The 15,695-nt window shown below is 46.7% G+C and overlaps 1 gene segment (V, D, J or C); it reads right to left on the reverse strand.

The window, feature by feature from the left end:
• Positions 1-400: 400 nt before the first annotated feature.
• Positions 401-14,593, reverse strand: LOC101343972 (T-cell receptor beta chain V region YT35-like). The segment is given in 3 exon segments: positions 401-447; positions 6,500-6,811; positions 14,545-14,593. Coding segments are annotated over 3 exon segments (408 nt in total).
• Between the last annotated feature and the right edge of the window lie 1,102 nt (positions 14,594-15,695).

Below are 15,695 nucleotides of genomic sequence, written 5' to 3' on the forward strand. Positions count from 1 at the left end.
CTCCTTTCAGTACATTTTATCAGGCGGCAGCTGCTTCGTATTCCTGGTTGGCTGGAGGAGGAGGGCGTGGCCACAGAGCACCCAGGCCTGTGGTTGGGGTGGGAGAGGTAGGACGGTTATGCATGGGGAGGTGGCGGCTGTGTTTCTCCGTGGCTAAGCTGCTGGCACAGAGGTACAGAGCTGTCTGGTTCTCTTGGGCCCATGTCACTGTGAGAGGGAAATGCTCCTTCTTCTTCCGAGAGGCGCTTTAGCCTGCAGCTGCGTCTCCTTCCTGGACATCATTTGTGATTGATGAGTAGTAGACCAGCCTCACTCCCTGCCCCTGGTCCTGCCTGTACCAGTACATGCAGTCATGATTGAAAGTCTGTTCACATTTCAGGGTCACGTCCTGCCCTTCCTCTCAGACCAGGTATTTTGGAGTCTGAGTGATTCCGGAATCCATGGTGCCTGTGGGAAGAGAAGGAGAAGCTGAAGCCCAGAGAGGAGGTGGTGATGCTGCTGTCACTAGGGGGGAGTTGCTGAGAGCAGATCGTGGCAGGTGGGGCAGGATCCCTCCTCGAGCCCCCACTAACCTACTCTCAGAAAAAAAAGTGTCACACAGCAGAGGACCTGGCTGCCCATCGTGGAGTATCACCAGCACTTGGGAAGAAAGGGAAGGGAGGACACTCTGGGGACCCCCTGGCTGAATATGTGACTTCCTCAGAAGGCTAGATGAACAGCTGGCAGGGTTCCTGAAGCCACTCAAGGCGGGCTGCCTAATTCTGCAGAGGAAGAGATTGAGGCCAGGAGACTGTAGTCATCGTGCCTCCTCCTGGGTCTCAGGGCCTCTGCATCTTCCTCTGTCTGAGTCGGCACCTCCACACATCCTGGGCAGGACCTTCCCCAACTGGCCCGTCTGTATTACCTCCTAGTTACAGCGAAGATTTGATTGCCTATAGGAGCTCACAGACACTCTGGTCCTGCAGGATGCAGGATGCATTTTGATCCCATCATCTTTCTCAGGACAAGAGTGTCCCCTGGTGTCCATCATAGGTATCTGTGGCACCTCCTCCCCAAGGTGAACATCACCCTCTGTGTTGCTGCCTCCAGGAGGGACTGAAATGAATTATAGCTCCATCCAGGTGCAGGCTGCTCACTCAAAGATGCCATGCAGTCCCATCCATCAGATATTCCCTCTCAGAGTCCCAGCGCTTCAGGACCACATACGACATGGACCATCTGCCTTTTCCGATGTGTCAAGGAGCAGAAGCCTGCTGTAAATTCCCAGTGGGCTGGGCCATCAGGACCTCAAATTCTAAATATCAGTAAATTAAGGTTTTAATCTCAAGACCTTTATTAATCTTCTCCCTGTTATTCCTGTCCCTCAGAAACACAAAATCAAAATAACTCATCCCTTAGTTAGGGCTTCATCCCAGATCCCTCTTGGAGCGTGTCAACTTGGCTGCCATGCCCATGACTGAGGGGCCTATCAATGCCCTAAGAAGAGAGAGGATTGTGAAGAATTTATCTCTGGTGAAGGCTGAGCCTGACGCCCTGAGCCCACAGAACAGCACGTCCTATACATTTATATTTCCACCCTTTAGGAGGTCCCACCTAGCTTCTCAATGGTGAGGCTCAACATCACACAAATCTTTCAGGCCCTGGTGTGAGCTCTGCAGTGTTGGAAGGGGGTTTGAACTTTCCCCAGGGATCCACAATAAAGCTCTCCCCCGCTAATGCTCATCTTCCTCTAGCTCCTAGCAAGGCTCTTCAATGATTAACACCTGGCTCTCTCTCGCTAGTCAGGCAGCCAGTACCCTCAGATCAGCTACTTGTGGTGGTGGGGTGACAAGTCTGGAAAACGGGCTGTGCATAAATAAGAAGACATTTGTTCATAGAGAAGACAGACATTTCAGTTCCTACCTTTGCTGTTGGCACAGAGCTACACTGCTCCAACTCTCCCCCCACAGGGGAGCGTGTGGAGATGACAGAGAGAAGCAGAGGACCTGTTGCTTGGGAGTTCTGACAATGAGACTTCCGTAATGATGGAGGTGCTAGTGCATATCTGCAAATCCTTTGCATGACAACTGTCCCAAACTTCCCTGTAATTCTGTACTCACCATTGGTCTGAAGCCATTTGCACAGCAACAGAAAAAGTCTTAGGGCCTCTCCTCCCCTCTCCAGTACTGTGTCAGTGTCTGCCAATGAAGCTCAGGATTCAGAGACCAAGCCTGAGCTTTTCCTGAGCCCTGACTTTCAGGCAGTTCTCTCAGCCCCTCCAAGGAGCCATTGCAGGGCAGTGGAACCACACTGCTTCCTAGTGGTCAGTGGGGCAGAGCCACTAGAAATGAGCCATTTGTCCATCCCCAAAGTGAACCAAGCTGTGTTACACTGTTAGAGGTGCAATTAGGGTTATAGTTGGTGTTTTAGATATTCAAAAATAATGCCCTTCTTTATATGACTGAACACCTGAGAGAGGGGTACTGAGTCAGAATGTGAGCTTTGGTGCTGGTAAAGCTGGGGCTCAAGGGTGAGCTAAGTGGGCTAGCAGGCAGACAAATTACTGAATTGAATTTACCCACCCCTGGCCAGCCCTCCCCAAGTGTTCAGGCATCCCCACTGAATAGAGAGTCTGCTCACTAACTTTGCTGTAATTGGAGGGAGGAGAATAGAAAGCATCAGTCCCTCAGGCAGACAAGTACAGAGATGGAAACAGGAGGCTGGAACTGAGCATGCTTCGACCTTTCAAAATCACTAATCAAATGACCCCACTCTCCTATCATGGGGGAGAGTGAGAGGAAGGGAGTGGGCCAGGAACATTGCTCCAGAGAAGCTCCAACATCCCCAGAGGGAGTTGAGAACAAGTGTTTTCCCCAAAGATTCTCAGGATTTGGGTTCTCTTAACACCTTGGACCAACCATTATGCCTACGAACAGCAAGAGATGAGCAGTCTGTTGGGATGTTTCTTGTCCCACCTTTTTGAGGTGTCTCCTCCAATGTCAACTACTGCTCCTTTGGATTTACTCATGGGACCACCAGGGGACAATTAGGTTAGGCCCCAGAGAACGTGAAATGGTTTACAATGTTAGATTGATTAAATTAACTCTGAGGCCACAATGGCTGACACCGGAGAACTAGCTCTCTATTCCCCTGTGTCCCCATTCCGTTCTGCCACATCGTCCACTGTGACACAACAGAGGTTCAACAGTGTTATGAGTTGAATTGTGTCCCCCCAAAATATGTGTTGTAAATCTGAACCCTTATATAGGTAGATGTAATCCCATTTGGGATTTGGTCTTTCTTCGTAATGTTAATGAGGCCAGGTCAGTGTAGGGTATGTTTTAAGACAATTGCTTTTGAGATATGAAAGAACAGATTAGGCAGAGAAGAAGGCAGACACAGGGGAAGAACAACACTCTCTGAAGAGGATGGAGGAAGACCCGTCTACAAGCCCGGGAATCCCGAGGATGGCCGGCTAGAGGAGCTGAGGCAAGGATCTTCCCCAGAGCCCACAGATAGAGCCTTCCCTGAGAGCCAGTGCCTTGAATTCAGACCTCTAGACTCCTGAGCTGTGACAAAATAAATTTCTGTTCATTAAAGCCACCCACTTGTGGTAATTCCATTACAGTGGCACTAAGAAATGAAGACGAACAGCAAGATAAAATGGCAACATAATGACTCACCAATAATAAAGTGCCAACCCCAGGTGCCCCCAATTTGAATATATACTACTTCCATTGAAAAATTCCTTTTAAGGGTGTAGGCAAGACCAGCCTAAGTCATCGATTTTTCATCAACACACTCTCTGTTCCCAAATCGTGGTTGTCCCAGGCTTTGTGCAGAATTTCCATTATAGCTTTTTAGTTTCACAAGAATTATACAAGTTTAATCACTTCACTCTGCCATTACCTAATCCTTTAAGAAAGATTCAGCTGAATTTTTTAAAGTTTAAAGTATTTTTAAAAATTTGTCCTATGCCATCACCAAAACATGAGTAGAGTTAGCAATATTCACAGGAGTTGAGTGACTTTTCCCCTTTAAATTGATGTTTGCATTCTGGTCCAAGCCATGATGTCTTCTAATCTATTCTTCTGGATCTTCTCTCTGTGTGATCTCCCATAGTGAGAGACGTGAAATTAACAATAACTGGGTCTTCTAAAACAAACGCACAAACATTGCCCATCTTTGAAGCCCTGCGTTTGCAACACAGGGTACATCACTTAGCTCCTGCCACAGCAACGCTGGGCAACAATCCTCCCAAAATACTGTGGCTTAAAACAACAAGCATTTATTTTTGCTGGTGAGTCTATGGGTTGGAGCAATAGTTCTGTGAGTCTTGGCTGAGCAATATAAATACTAGTCTTTTGTCAGATATATGCTTTGCAACTACTTTCTGCAGGTCTGTAACTTCTCTTTTCCTCCTCTTAACTGGGTCTTTCACAGAGCAAACATTTTAAATTTTGATGTGGGAATCTCTTGGCAGGTTCTCAGGGGTGGCAGATATGGCTTTACAAAGAAGCAGAACACAGATCAGTCAAATTCCTGATCTCTGAAAGTATGTATAAAATAGAATAACCAATGAGCATTGTCTAGATAAGTCTACCTGGTTGTTCCTTTCCAATATGAGCATTAGCAAATATCTATTATGTCCCACTGTGAAACTGGAGCGAATAGAGCCATTAACTACTTCATAGAGAAGAAAAGCATTCAACAGTGTCTTGAGTGACCAAAAGAATTTGACAATGGGGAGAAGGTGGTGAAAAACATTTCTGTTGATGGAAATTACAAGAGCAAATGTATAGGGAGGCATGAAATCTTGTAAGAACACTTTGCAAGGGGATAAAGTACATTTGACTCCAGAGTAAGATAAATGCCATGGAATGCGGGGCAGCCCTGATTTTAAGATTCACATACCATCCCAAAGTGGGATTTTGTCTTGTGGACAATGGGGAGTCATTGGATGAGCACCAATTAGAAAGTGTGCTTTAGAAGGACTATAATGGTGTCACTAGTAGAATAAATTAAGGCTTTTTGCAGCAATGAAGAAGGTGGTAAATCACTTTTTTGATTTGTCATATCCAAATAAACAAATCCAAATTTATTTGTCAGGGAGATTGGTGTGTGATCATCTTATCATCGAGCTGACAGGGTAGGAGACTGTTGACAATGCCAGCTGTTATAGAACAGCCACTCTAAACGATTTTGTCTTCTATATTATCGGTCTCTTTAAATTCATTTATTTATTCTTTGTTCAACACATAATCCTTTATTACCTTCCTTGTCTAACACACAGTGTTAGCGTTAATGGTGAAAATGTCAAAGTCCTTACCCACAGGGACTGGAGGAGAGAAACGTTCATTTCATTCAACAGATATTCACACAGCATCTACTATGCTTTAGCCACTGTCCTACTAGGAGCCTGGTGGTTAAAGCAAACATGTCTGCCCTCATGGAGCTCATATTAAATGGAGGAGAAAGACAGCACATAATAAACATAATAGATTAATGAATCATAAGCAAGTGTATTGCTGTTGCTAGCAGCTGTCTAGTCAATTCTGACTCATGGTGACCCCCTCTGTCACAGAGTAGAACTGCTCCATAGGATTTTCTTGGCTGTACAACTTAGAAAACCCTATGAGGCAGTTCTACTCTGTCACATGGGGTTCGCATGAGTTAGAACAGACTCAGTGCCACCTAACAAAAACAACAATCTTATTGGAAGCGGATTGCCAGGTCTTTGTTCTGTGACACTGCTGGCTGGGTGTAAATAACCAACCTTTCGATTAACAGTTGACCGCAAACCACTTGGGCCACACAGGGACCTTTTAAGAAAGTGTGTCAGGAAGTGTTAAGTGCTGTGGAACAACAGCAACTGCAAGAACAGAGCAGAGCAAAGGATTCGGAGTGCAGGAGGTGGGCATGGTAGGTTTGCAGCATTGAATGGAGTGATCAGAGGAGGCCTCGTTGGAAGATGAGATTTGTGCAGACTTGAAGACATTAAGGAAGTAGGGACAGGAGGGATCTTGGAGAAGGACATTCTGAGTAGAGATAACAGTTAGAGCAAAGGCCCTGGGGCAGACATGCACCTGGTGGTGTCTTTGAGGACCAGCTAGAAGACTAGTGTGGCCGGGGCAAAAGAAGCAATGGGAAAGCTTGTGAGGGAAATGTGATCACAGTTCGGAGGGAGAAGAGCAGGGAGAGGCTGGGCGTCTGAAGACACAGCCGTTTCAGGAGCCAGCCCTCCACAGGAATGGCAAAGGCAGGAAAGCAGCAAAATCCACAGTGCTGTGATTTATGTTCAGTTTCACATGTGGTGACTTTGAAGCCCACAGACACACTCTGAGCAGTTAGTGAGGAATACCATGAACCCATTTCCTGTACAAATTCCTCCACAGCATGTCCTGTGTTGGTTCTGTCTTTGTCATGTCTGACCCATTTATCTCTCCTGAGGAGGAGGGGCTGGGAGGTGAAAGTGTGGTGGAGGGGAAGCACCAGGGTTTCTGCACGGGGAGGGGGTTACTCTGCAGCTCTGTGGCTGAGCTGCTGGCACAGAGGTATATGGCTGAGTCGCCCAGCTCTGCGTGCTGGATCTTCAGGGTGGAGAAGGACCTGTCAGGCATCTCAGCAGAGGACCAGTCCTTGAGCATCTCCACTTGCTCTATAACGGCCTGGTTCTGGAAGAAAATCAGCAGCTCCAGCCCCCAGGCTGAAGTCTGTCTGTACCAGAAAAGGGTGTTGTCACCAGAAATGAGCTGACATCTCAGGGTCACCCTGTGTCCCATCTCTGCCACCTTGTGCCTGGGCGTCTGGGTGACTCTAGCATCTGTGTGCTCTATAGAAGAAGATGGAATTTGGGGGCAGAATGAGGAAAATACAAGGAAGCCAGACATGAGGATTCTGAGTGTCCTGAGGACTGACTGGTTGCCAGGAGGTCCAGAGCAATGCAGCACAGAAGTCAGGCGTCCATGGCGGGGTGGGCAGATGTGGACTATCCTCACCAGGGTCCTTTTGAGAATGAGCAGAGAAGGGAGTTGAGCACATTTTATTCCCACAGGTAACTGGCTCAGTGACATCACCAAATGCGCCCCGCCCAACCTGGGAGCTCCCTCCAGGGCAGAGGGCCACTCCTGGGGGTGCTGTACAGGACTGAACCCCGTTGTGACTTCCCTGAGACGCAGTCTTACATATGCACTCATTCCCACAGGTTGTTCACATAGCATCAGTTCTGAATGTCTTCTCTCCAGCCTCTCTTATCTAATAGCCTGTCAGTGATTTCCATGCTGATGTCATCGGCACCTCAATCAGCAAACATCTAAAGGTAACACCTCTGTCTTACTGAGAGGTCGGCTTCCCCGTGGACAGCCACATCCCTGTCCCTGTGGCTTCTGCTCCTTGTCACATACACACGCTCACAAACACCCACTGTGCTGGGAAGAACAAAGATACCCACTGTGTTGTTGGGGCTCCATGGGTTCAACGGGTGCCCAAGAACTGGAGAGATGGAGTGCTCTCTTTGCTGGGAGTGACCTGCCTGCACTATCTGTCCTTGAGCTGTGTGAAACCCCAAGCCCATGGCCCAGGGTCTTCCACACGAAACAAGCAGGGCGTGACTTTTTCTTGGAGATTTGCTAATAAAATGCTCTGGAGCAGACTAAATTCTTGCTGTCATCTTAGAAAGGCTCAGTGTATTTCAATGGTTAGCACCTGGACTTTTCCCTACAAAAGGGGTTTCATGAAGCCCACAAACCTGCTTCCTCTCGTGATGGAGGTTCTGGAGAGCTGAGACAAGGCTGTTTCTCTGGCTGGCTAATTAAATTCTTTGTTAATGGAGAAGAAGAAAGGTCTGTGCCCATATTTGTGCTCTTGGCACTGGGACATACTGCTGGTTCCACTGATACTGGGCACACATGCCCATTTCAATGCCCATTTTAAAGAGCAAATATTGTATAGGCTGGCTTGTGTCAGCTGAGGGGCCCATGTCCTTTCTGGGTTCTGTTCCCTTGAGGGTTCTGTTGGACCCAGAACATAACAGGGAGACCATCACTCTGATTGCAAGAAGGTCACTGTTTGTTCCTCCTGTTACCAGGTGCGTAGGAGTTGTTAGCAGAATGATCCTTCCTCTTCCTCAAAGATGTCCACATCCTAATCCCTGGAAACTGTGAATATGTTAAATTACACAGCAAGGAGGAGCTCAGGTTGCAGATGGAATCAAGGTTGCTATCAACTGAGTTTGAATGGAAATGTTATCCTGAATTTTCCAGGTGGGCCCAACGTGATCATGAAAACCAAAACTAACCCATTGCTCTTGAGTCGATTCTGACTCATAGCAACCCTACATCCCTGGTGGCCCAGTTTTTAACAGCTACAGCAGCAAACCAAAAGGTCGGTAGTTCAAATCTACCAACCTCTCCTTATAAACTCTACTGGGCAGTTCTACTCTGTCCTATAGGGTCTCTGTGAGTCAGAATGTGATCACATGGGACTTTCAATGTGGGAGAAGGCAGAGCCAGAGTGAGGCAGGGGGCAAAAGACTCCACTGGCCATTGTTGGTACTGAAGGTGGTTGAAGGGCCACCAGCCGAAGAATGTAGGTGGCCTCTAGAAGCTGGGAAAGGCAAGGAAGTGGATTCTCTCCCAGAGCTTCTGGAAACAACGTGGCCCTGCCAACACATTGATTACTTGATTATAACCCAGTCGGACCCATTTTGGACCTCTGACCTCCAGAGCTGGCCGGTGGTGGAAATAGCAGAAATGAGCTCTCTTGTCAGGATATGAGGGGAGTGGTGGTCTTCTCAAGGAGCCCTGGTGGTGCAGTGGTTAAGTGCTTGGCTGCTAACCAAAAGGTCGGTGGTTCAAATCCACCAGCTGCTCCATGGGAGAAAGATTTAACAGTCTGTTCCTGTAAAGATTACAGCCTTGGAAACCCTATGGGGTCACTATGATTCAGACTCTACAGCAGTGGGTTTTGGTAGTCTTTACAAGGAGCCCTGTTGGCGCAGTAATTAAGCACTTGGCTGCTAACCAAAAGGTCAGTGGTTCCAACCCACCAGCTCTCTGAGGGAGAAAGATGTGGCAGTTTGCTTCTGTAAAGATTTCAGCTTTTCAAACCCTGTGGGACAGTTCTACTCCATCCTACAGGATCACTATGAGTTGGCATGAACTCGATGGCAGTGCGTTTGGTTTTGTGGACTTTTTGATGAGTACAGAGACAAGTATAGTGACATCATGATCTGTTGGTGTCACAGGGTCAATAAAGAGCACTGGTCTTATTGTGGCCTAAGTTGGAGCCACCTGAGAGTTATGGTGCAGTCAGACAGGTGGCGGTGATTGTGTCAGCTGTGATGCTGATGGAAAGCAGGGCTCAGATGGGAAGCCAAACGGGCTAGCTAACACTATGCTCAGTCAGAGTGTAGCCCAGCACCTCTCCCCTCCAAACCACAGCCAGCCTTGTGTGGATGAGACGTTCCCACCAATCTCACCCCAAGGTGGAGAAAAGCCAGGAAGGTAGCCAGGAAGAAGGAGAGAAGATGAAGAGAGTGAACTCATCAACCAGGTAACCTGTTTCCCCTCCCACAGAGAAGGTGCTTCAAGAAACAGGATGACTGGGACAGGAGCATGACTTTACGGGAGTCCCCCCACCCAACTTGGGAACGTGGAGTAAAGCATTGTCCCAGGAGACTGGGGTTAAGTGGGAAAGACGATGAGTCTCATGTCAGTTACCACCCCCAATTCCACCCACAGCTCCTCGAGTAAGGAGCTCTGGTGGCACAGAGGTTAAGCACTTGGCTGCTAACCAAATATTCGGAGGTTTGAACCCACTAGCCACCCCTTGGAGGAAGATGTGGTAGTCTGCTTTTCGTAAAGATTACAGCCTTGCAAACACTATGGGGCAGTTCTACTCTGTCCTATGGGGTCACTATGAGTAGGAATTGACTTGATGGCAATAGGAGAAGAGTGGGCTCCTCGGGTGTACTCATAAAATACAGCACAGATGTGCCACAGCTATGCAGCAGTTACATTAACCCTGAAGCCCCTTCTACACTCTCTGACCAAGTCTAAACATTCCCTCTCTATTCCACCACACACCTTGTCACATGGTCTAACAGAACACTAGAGGTTATGTAAGAAAAGTACATCACAACATGAAAATACTCCAGTAATAAAACACCAAATGCAAAAAGATGTCCCAGTTTGAAGTTTGAAGTTTTTAAAAAATTTATTGGGTGAAATTAAAATTCAAGCATAGTATCTGTATGCCATTTAAGTAAAATATCAAAGACTTAAGTAAAGTCCAAAGGAATTAAAATTTCAAGTCAAATTCTTTGGACTTCAAACCCAATCATTACAGAAGAGGTCACTCAAATCAACACTTCTGTTGTGAAGTAAACAGCTGGGGGAAAATAACAGCCACAGAACTTCAGCTAAGAGAAGCCCTGACAATGGACTGAGGAATTCCTAGGCTGGAATTTGGGGAAGGCAAGAGACTAGGGAGGGAGCCCGGCAGCCTCTTTGCCCTGGAGCATTCAGCAATCCTACTCAGCGCTCAGGAAGCTGACACACAGACAGGGGTCTAAGCGTCAGAATGCACCAAATGTGGGTGCTAACAAAGGACCCCCACATTATACTGGGTCCCCTAAGGGCTATGTTGTTGTTAGCTGCCATTGCTACAGCCCCCAGCTCATGATGACCCCATGCACGACAGAACCAAGTGCTGCCCGGTCCTGCACCATCCCCATGATTGGCTATGGATCAGACCAATGTGAACCACAGGGTTTTCATAGGTCGATTTTCAGAAGTAGATGGCCAGGCCTTTCCTTCCACTTCATCTTAGTCTGGAAGCTCTGCTGAAACATTTTCAGCATCATGGCAACATGAAAGCCTCTGTCTTAGTCATCTAGTGCTGCTCTAACAGAAATACCACAAGTGGAAGGCTTTAACAAAGAGAAATTTATTCTCTCACAGTCCAGTAAGCTACAAGTCCAAATTCAGAGCATCAGCTCCAGGAGAAGGCTTTCTTTCTCTGTCAGCTCTGGAGGAAGGTCCTTGTGATGCATCAGTCTTCCTTTGATCTGGGAGCATCTCAGCACAGGAACCTCAGGTCCACAGGATGCGCTCTGCTCCCAGCACTGCTTTCTTGGTGGTATGAGGTTCCCATGTGTCTCTGCTCACTTCTCTCTTTTATATCTCAAAAGAGATTGCATTAAGACACTACCTAATCTTGTAAACCTCATCAGTTATAACAACCTCATCACAGTGATAGAATTTATAACACATAAGGAGATCAAATATCACCTCATCATACTGATAGAGTTTACGACATATAAGGAAATCACATCAGATTACACAGTCATACAAAACTGGGAATCATGACCCAGCCAAGTTGACAGATATTTTTGGGGGACACAATTCAATCCATGACAGCCTCTATTGACAGACAAATGGTAGCTGCACATGACATGCATTGGCCGGGAATTGAACCTGGGAACCCTGATGAACCAGAGGTCATCCTGTTTTCTAGGTGATCCAGGACACCTCAAGCCTTGAATTCCAACTCAGGTGGCTCCAGATTGTTTATATCACCACCCACCACAACACTTGGCAGAAACAATTGAAAATCCTCTCTGGAGAAAGACTTCTCCATCCTAGACCAAAAATCACTTCTGCAAATAAATCATCTGGCACCAAGTCAAAGACAATCAAGCTCATAAAGAAAAATGCAAACACCATGACTGAGAAGCAGCAGGAAAAGAAAATCAACAGAAACAGCTCCACAAAGATTGCAGGTGCTAGAATTAGCAGACAGACTCTAAAACAAGTATGTTTCCTATATTTGAAGAAATAAAGGATAATCTTGGAAAACATCATCAGGGAACTATCTAGTAACTATAAAAAATGACATAACAGATTGCCAAAGAAACCCAGTAAAAGTTCTACCAAGGAGATGATGAATGATTGTGCTCATCAAGGACTGAGGCTTTGTCAGACAAGTACAGTGTGTGTCGGCATAGGCACAGGAGTTGAGCTGTGGAATGGGTGAGCTCACGTGAATGATGGCTTGCAGTCTAGATTGGATAAGGAGGAAAGGGCAGCCAGGCAGGGCTGAGGGACAGTGACAATGCCTTCAGGGGATTCCCAGTAAACTGCTTGCAAGTAATTTCAACCAATGCTTCCAAGTTATGTCTAGTGTTGCCTTAGAGAATCCAGGCAGAAGTTAAGAGTACACGATGTGGAGGCAAACTGTATTATCTGAGGTGGCAGTTGGATCAGGAGAATCAATTAGTTCTTTGATGTTGTTGTTGTTGCTAGTTGCAAGGGAGTTGGTTCTGGCTCATGGTGACCTTATGGATAACAGAAAGAAATGTTGTCCACTCCTGCATCATCTTCGTGATCGTTGATATGTTTGAGTCCATTTACGTGGCTATTGTGTCAATCCATCTCATTAAGGGTTTCCCTCATTTTTGATGACCCTCTACTTTTCCAAATATGATGTCCTTTTCTAGTGATTGGCTTTCCTGATGACATATCCAAGGTAAGTGTGATGGTTAAAATTGTGTGTCAACTTGGCTGGGCCATGATTCTCAGTGTTTATATGTGATCACCTCCATGATGGGATCTGTTGTGAGTAGCCAACCAGCTGAAAGGGAGTTTCCTTGGGCTTGTGGTCTGCATCAGAATATAAGCGGATGTTCTGGCTTTTGCCTGATCTGGATCCTGCAACCTCAGTTCTTGGGGCTTAAGCTAACAGCTTGCTTGCCGAAATTGGGATTTGTCGATCTTCACAGCCTGTGAGCAAAAGCCCTGCTCGCCAACCTGCTGATCTTGGGTTCACCAGACCCTGCAGCTACGTGAATCAGGAGAAGCCACTATCTTGATCCAAGGACTTGGGATGTTCCAGCCTCTACAATTGCATGAGCCATTTTCTTGATATAAATCTCTCTATACATATATTTATATGCTTCACTGGTTTTGCTTCCCTATAGAACCCAGCCTATTACATTTGGTAGTGAGAGTGGTTCTGGAGAAACAAAATGGTAAGGATAAGTTTCTTAAATTGGTTCTCAAATCTGGTTAGTCTTAAAGATGTTGATGACTTGCTTCCAGCAGTAAAGAGGGCATTGCTAATCCATGGCATAAAGTGGCTATTCAAATATGCAAAATATCATCACAAATAGATCAAGTATTGGTGAAAGGTGAGGCTCTGGGTGAACACATGTGTGATATCTTTCTACAATTTTGTCAGAATGAGAAGTACAAGGAAGGGGCCCAAATGCCCATGGTCTCCACTCCTGTCACATTACCTTCCATCTCCCAGACTAAATCTATGGCCTCATGAGGATTTCCTTATGTTCAGTTGACTGGAGAAGAGAAAACTTGTGCCTGGTTTACGGATGGTTCTGTTAGATATGAGGCACCACTTGAAAGTAGACAATGGCAGCACTATAGTCTCTGTCTGGGACCTCATATGACCAAGAAAGAAGCACCAGGAGCAGAGTGCCTCCTTTGGACCTGGTGTTCCTGCATGGAGAAGCTCCGAGTTCAGGGAAAGATTGATAACAAGGACCTTCTTACAGAGCTGACAGAGAAAGCATTCCCCTGAAGCTGATGCCCTGAACTTGGACTTGTAGCCTACTAGAGTGTGAGAGAATAAACTTCTGTTTGTTGAAGCCAGTCACGTGTGGCATTTCAGTTATAGAAGCACTAGATGACTAAGAGAGTAAGTGAGTCAAAGTATCGCCATCCTTGCTTCTGAGGAGCATTCTGGTTGTATTTCTTCTAAGACAGATTTGTTCCATCTACTGGCAGTCCACGGTATATTCAATATTCTTCACCAACACCATATTTTGAATGCCTCAGTTCTTCTTCCGTCTTCCTTTCTCATAGCCCACCTTTGCCTGTGTTATGAGTCAATTAAAAAGACCATGGCTTGTGTAAGGTGCACCTTACTCATCATCAGAAGCCATTACTAAGGAATATTTTAATGCACTAGAAACTATTTTAATGCAGAAAGACAGACAGCTGAAAGAGCCCTTGTTGAGTCTCCGGAGACCCCTGTGCTGTCAAGGGTTCCTGGAGGTGGCCTTCCCAGGGCTGGGGCTCGTGAGCACAGGGCAACTTCAGCCCCTCTAACTGCCCTTTTTCTGTGGGGTGGATGCGGCTGTGCAGCGCTGTGGATTACTGGTGCAGAAGTACACAGCTGTCTGTGAGGGTGCAGCCGACCCAACAAGAGGAGGAAATTCTCCGTGTTTGATCTGGAGACACTGTACCCATCAGGGATGTCGTCTTTGTTGGTGATGCCAGTACCAGCAGAGTAGTGGATCAGCCACATCCCCAACTCCGGGTCTTGTCGGTACCAGTACATATAGTTGTGGTTCATGTCCTGGGCGCATTGCAGGGTCACGTTCCCTCCTGTCCTTGTGATCTTGTGCCTTGGGGACTGGGTGATACCAGCATATGTGTTCCCTGTAACAGAGATTAGCAGAGGCTGATATTCTGGTCCCAGGAGAAGGGCTTGTATTGAGGCTGTGGGAGGCCCAGGGAAGGAGGTGCATCTGTGACCAGGACTCACTTGCCCACAGGACACAGAGGGCCACAGGGAAGAGGAGCCTGGAGCCCATCACAGCAGAGGGAGAATCTGTTTCCCGGTTCTGTTGTGGGAAGTGGATCTTCAGTGGAGACACTCAGTGACATCACTGTCCCCACAGGTGCTTGGGTCTCTGAGCAAGGCAGCTATGCCCCTCCCCACAGGAATAAGTCAGCTATAGATGTACAGCAAAACAGCTCAGAATAGGAGGATTTCTAGCTCTGTTTGTAAAGAAGTTTATAAGTGTATATGCCCTGTCCCTGACTTTTAAGGAGGTATTCCATTTCTCTACACACATTTTATTCACATTTTCAAACAATTCCTCAATAAAATACTGTTTTAATTTTTCCCAATATTTCTGTGGTCTAGGGAATTTCCTTAGGGTAGTCCCAGCCAATGCACATCATGCACAGCCCCACTCATCTGTCAGTGGAGGCTTGTGTGTTGCTGGGATGCCAAACAGGTTTCAGACTAAGAAATACTAGGAGGAAAGACCTGATAATCTACTTCCAAAAAAATCAGCCAATGAAAACACTATGGATCACAATAGTTCCATCCACATCTGATCATGGGGATGGTTCAGGATCAAGCAGTGTTTTGTTCCATTGTGCACAGGGTTGCCAGGAGTCAGAGGTCAACTTGACAACATCTACCAGCAATAACATGGGCAAAGGAGTTGAACTGTGCAATGGGTGAGCTCACATACATGATGGCTTGCAATCTAGGTTGCATAAGGAGGGAAGCACAGCCAGGCAGTGCTGAGGGACAGTGACAATGCCTTCAGGGGATTGTCAGTAAACTGCTTTCAAGTAATTCCAACCAAGGCTTCTGAAAAATTTCCAGTGTTATCTTGTGGAAACCAGGCAGGAATTAGAGTAGAGGACGTGAACCTGGAAACCAAGTGTCAGGGAACTTGATTGCTTCAAACCTTCTTACTAAGGACCCTTTCAATGCACTGAGGAACCATTTTATTGCACAAATAGAGTCAGCTGGAAATGCCCTCAATATCCCCAGAACTGGCTGGCCCAAGCCTTCAGATGGTGCTGAGCTGTGTTGGTTCCATCGAAGAGCATGACCTCTTTGGGGTGAGTAGAATTCATTTTGAGCCATGATTTGGGACTGGTTGCCAGAATACC

Source organism: Trichechus manatus, unplaced genomic scaffold (assembly GCF_000243295.1).
Source record: "Trichechus manatus latirostris isolate Lorelei unplaced genomic scaffold, TriManLat1.0 scaffold00093, whole genome shotgun sequence".
Classification (NCBI taxonomy): domain Eukaryota; kingdom Metazoa; phylum Chordata; class Mammalia; order Sirenia; family Trichechidae; genus Trichechus; species Trichechus manatus.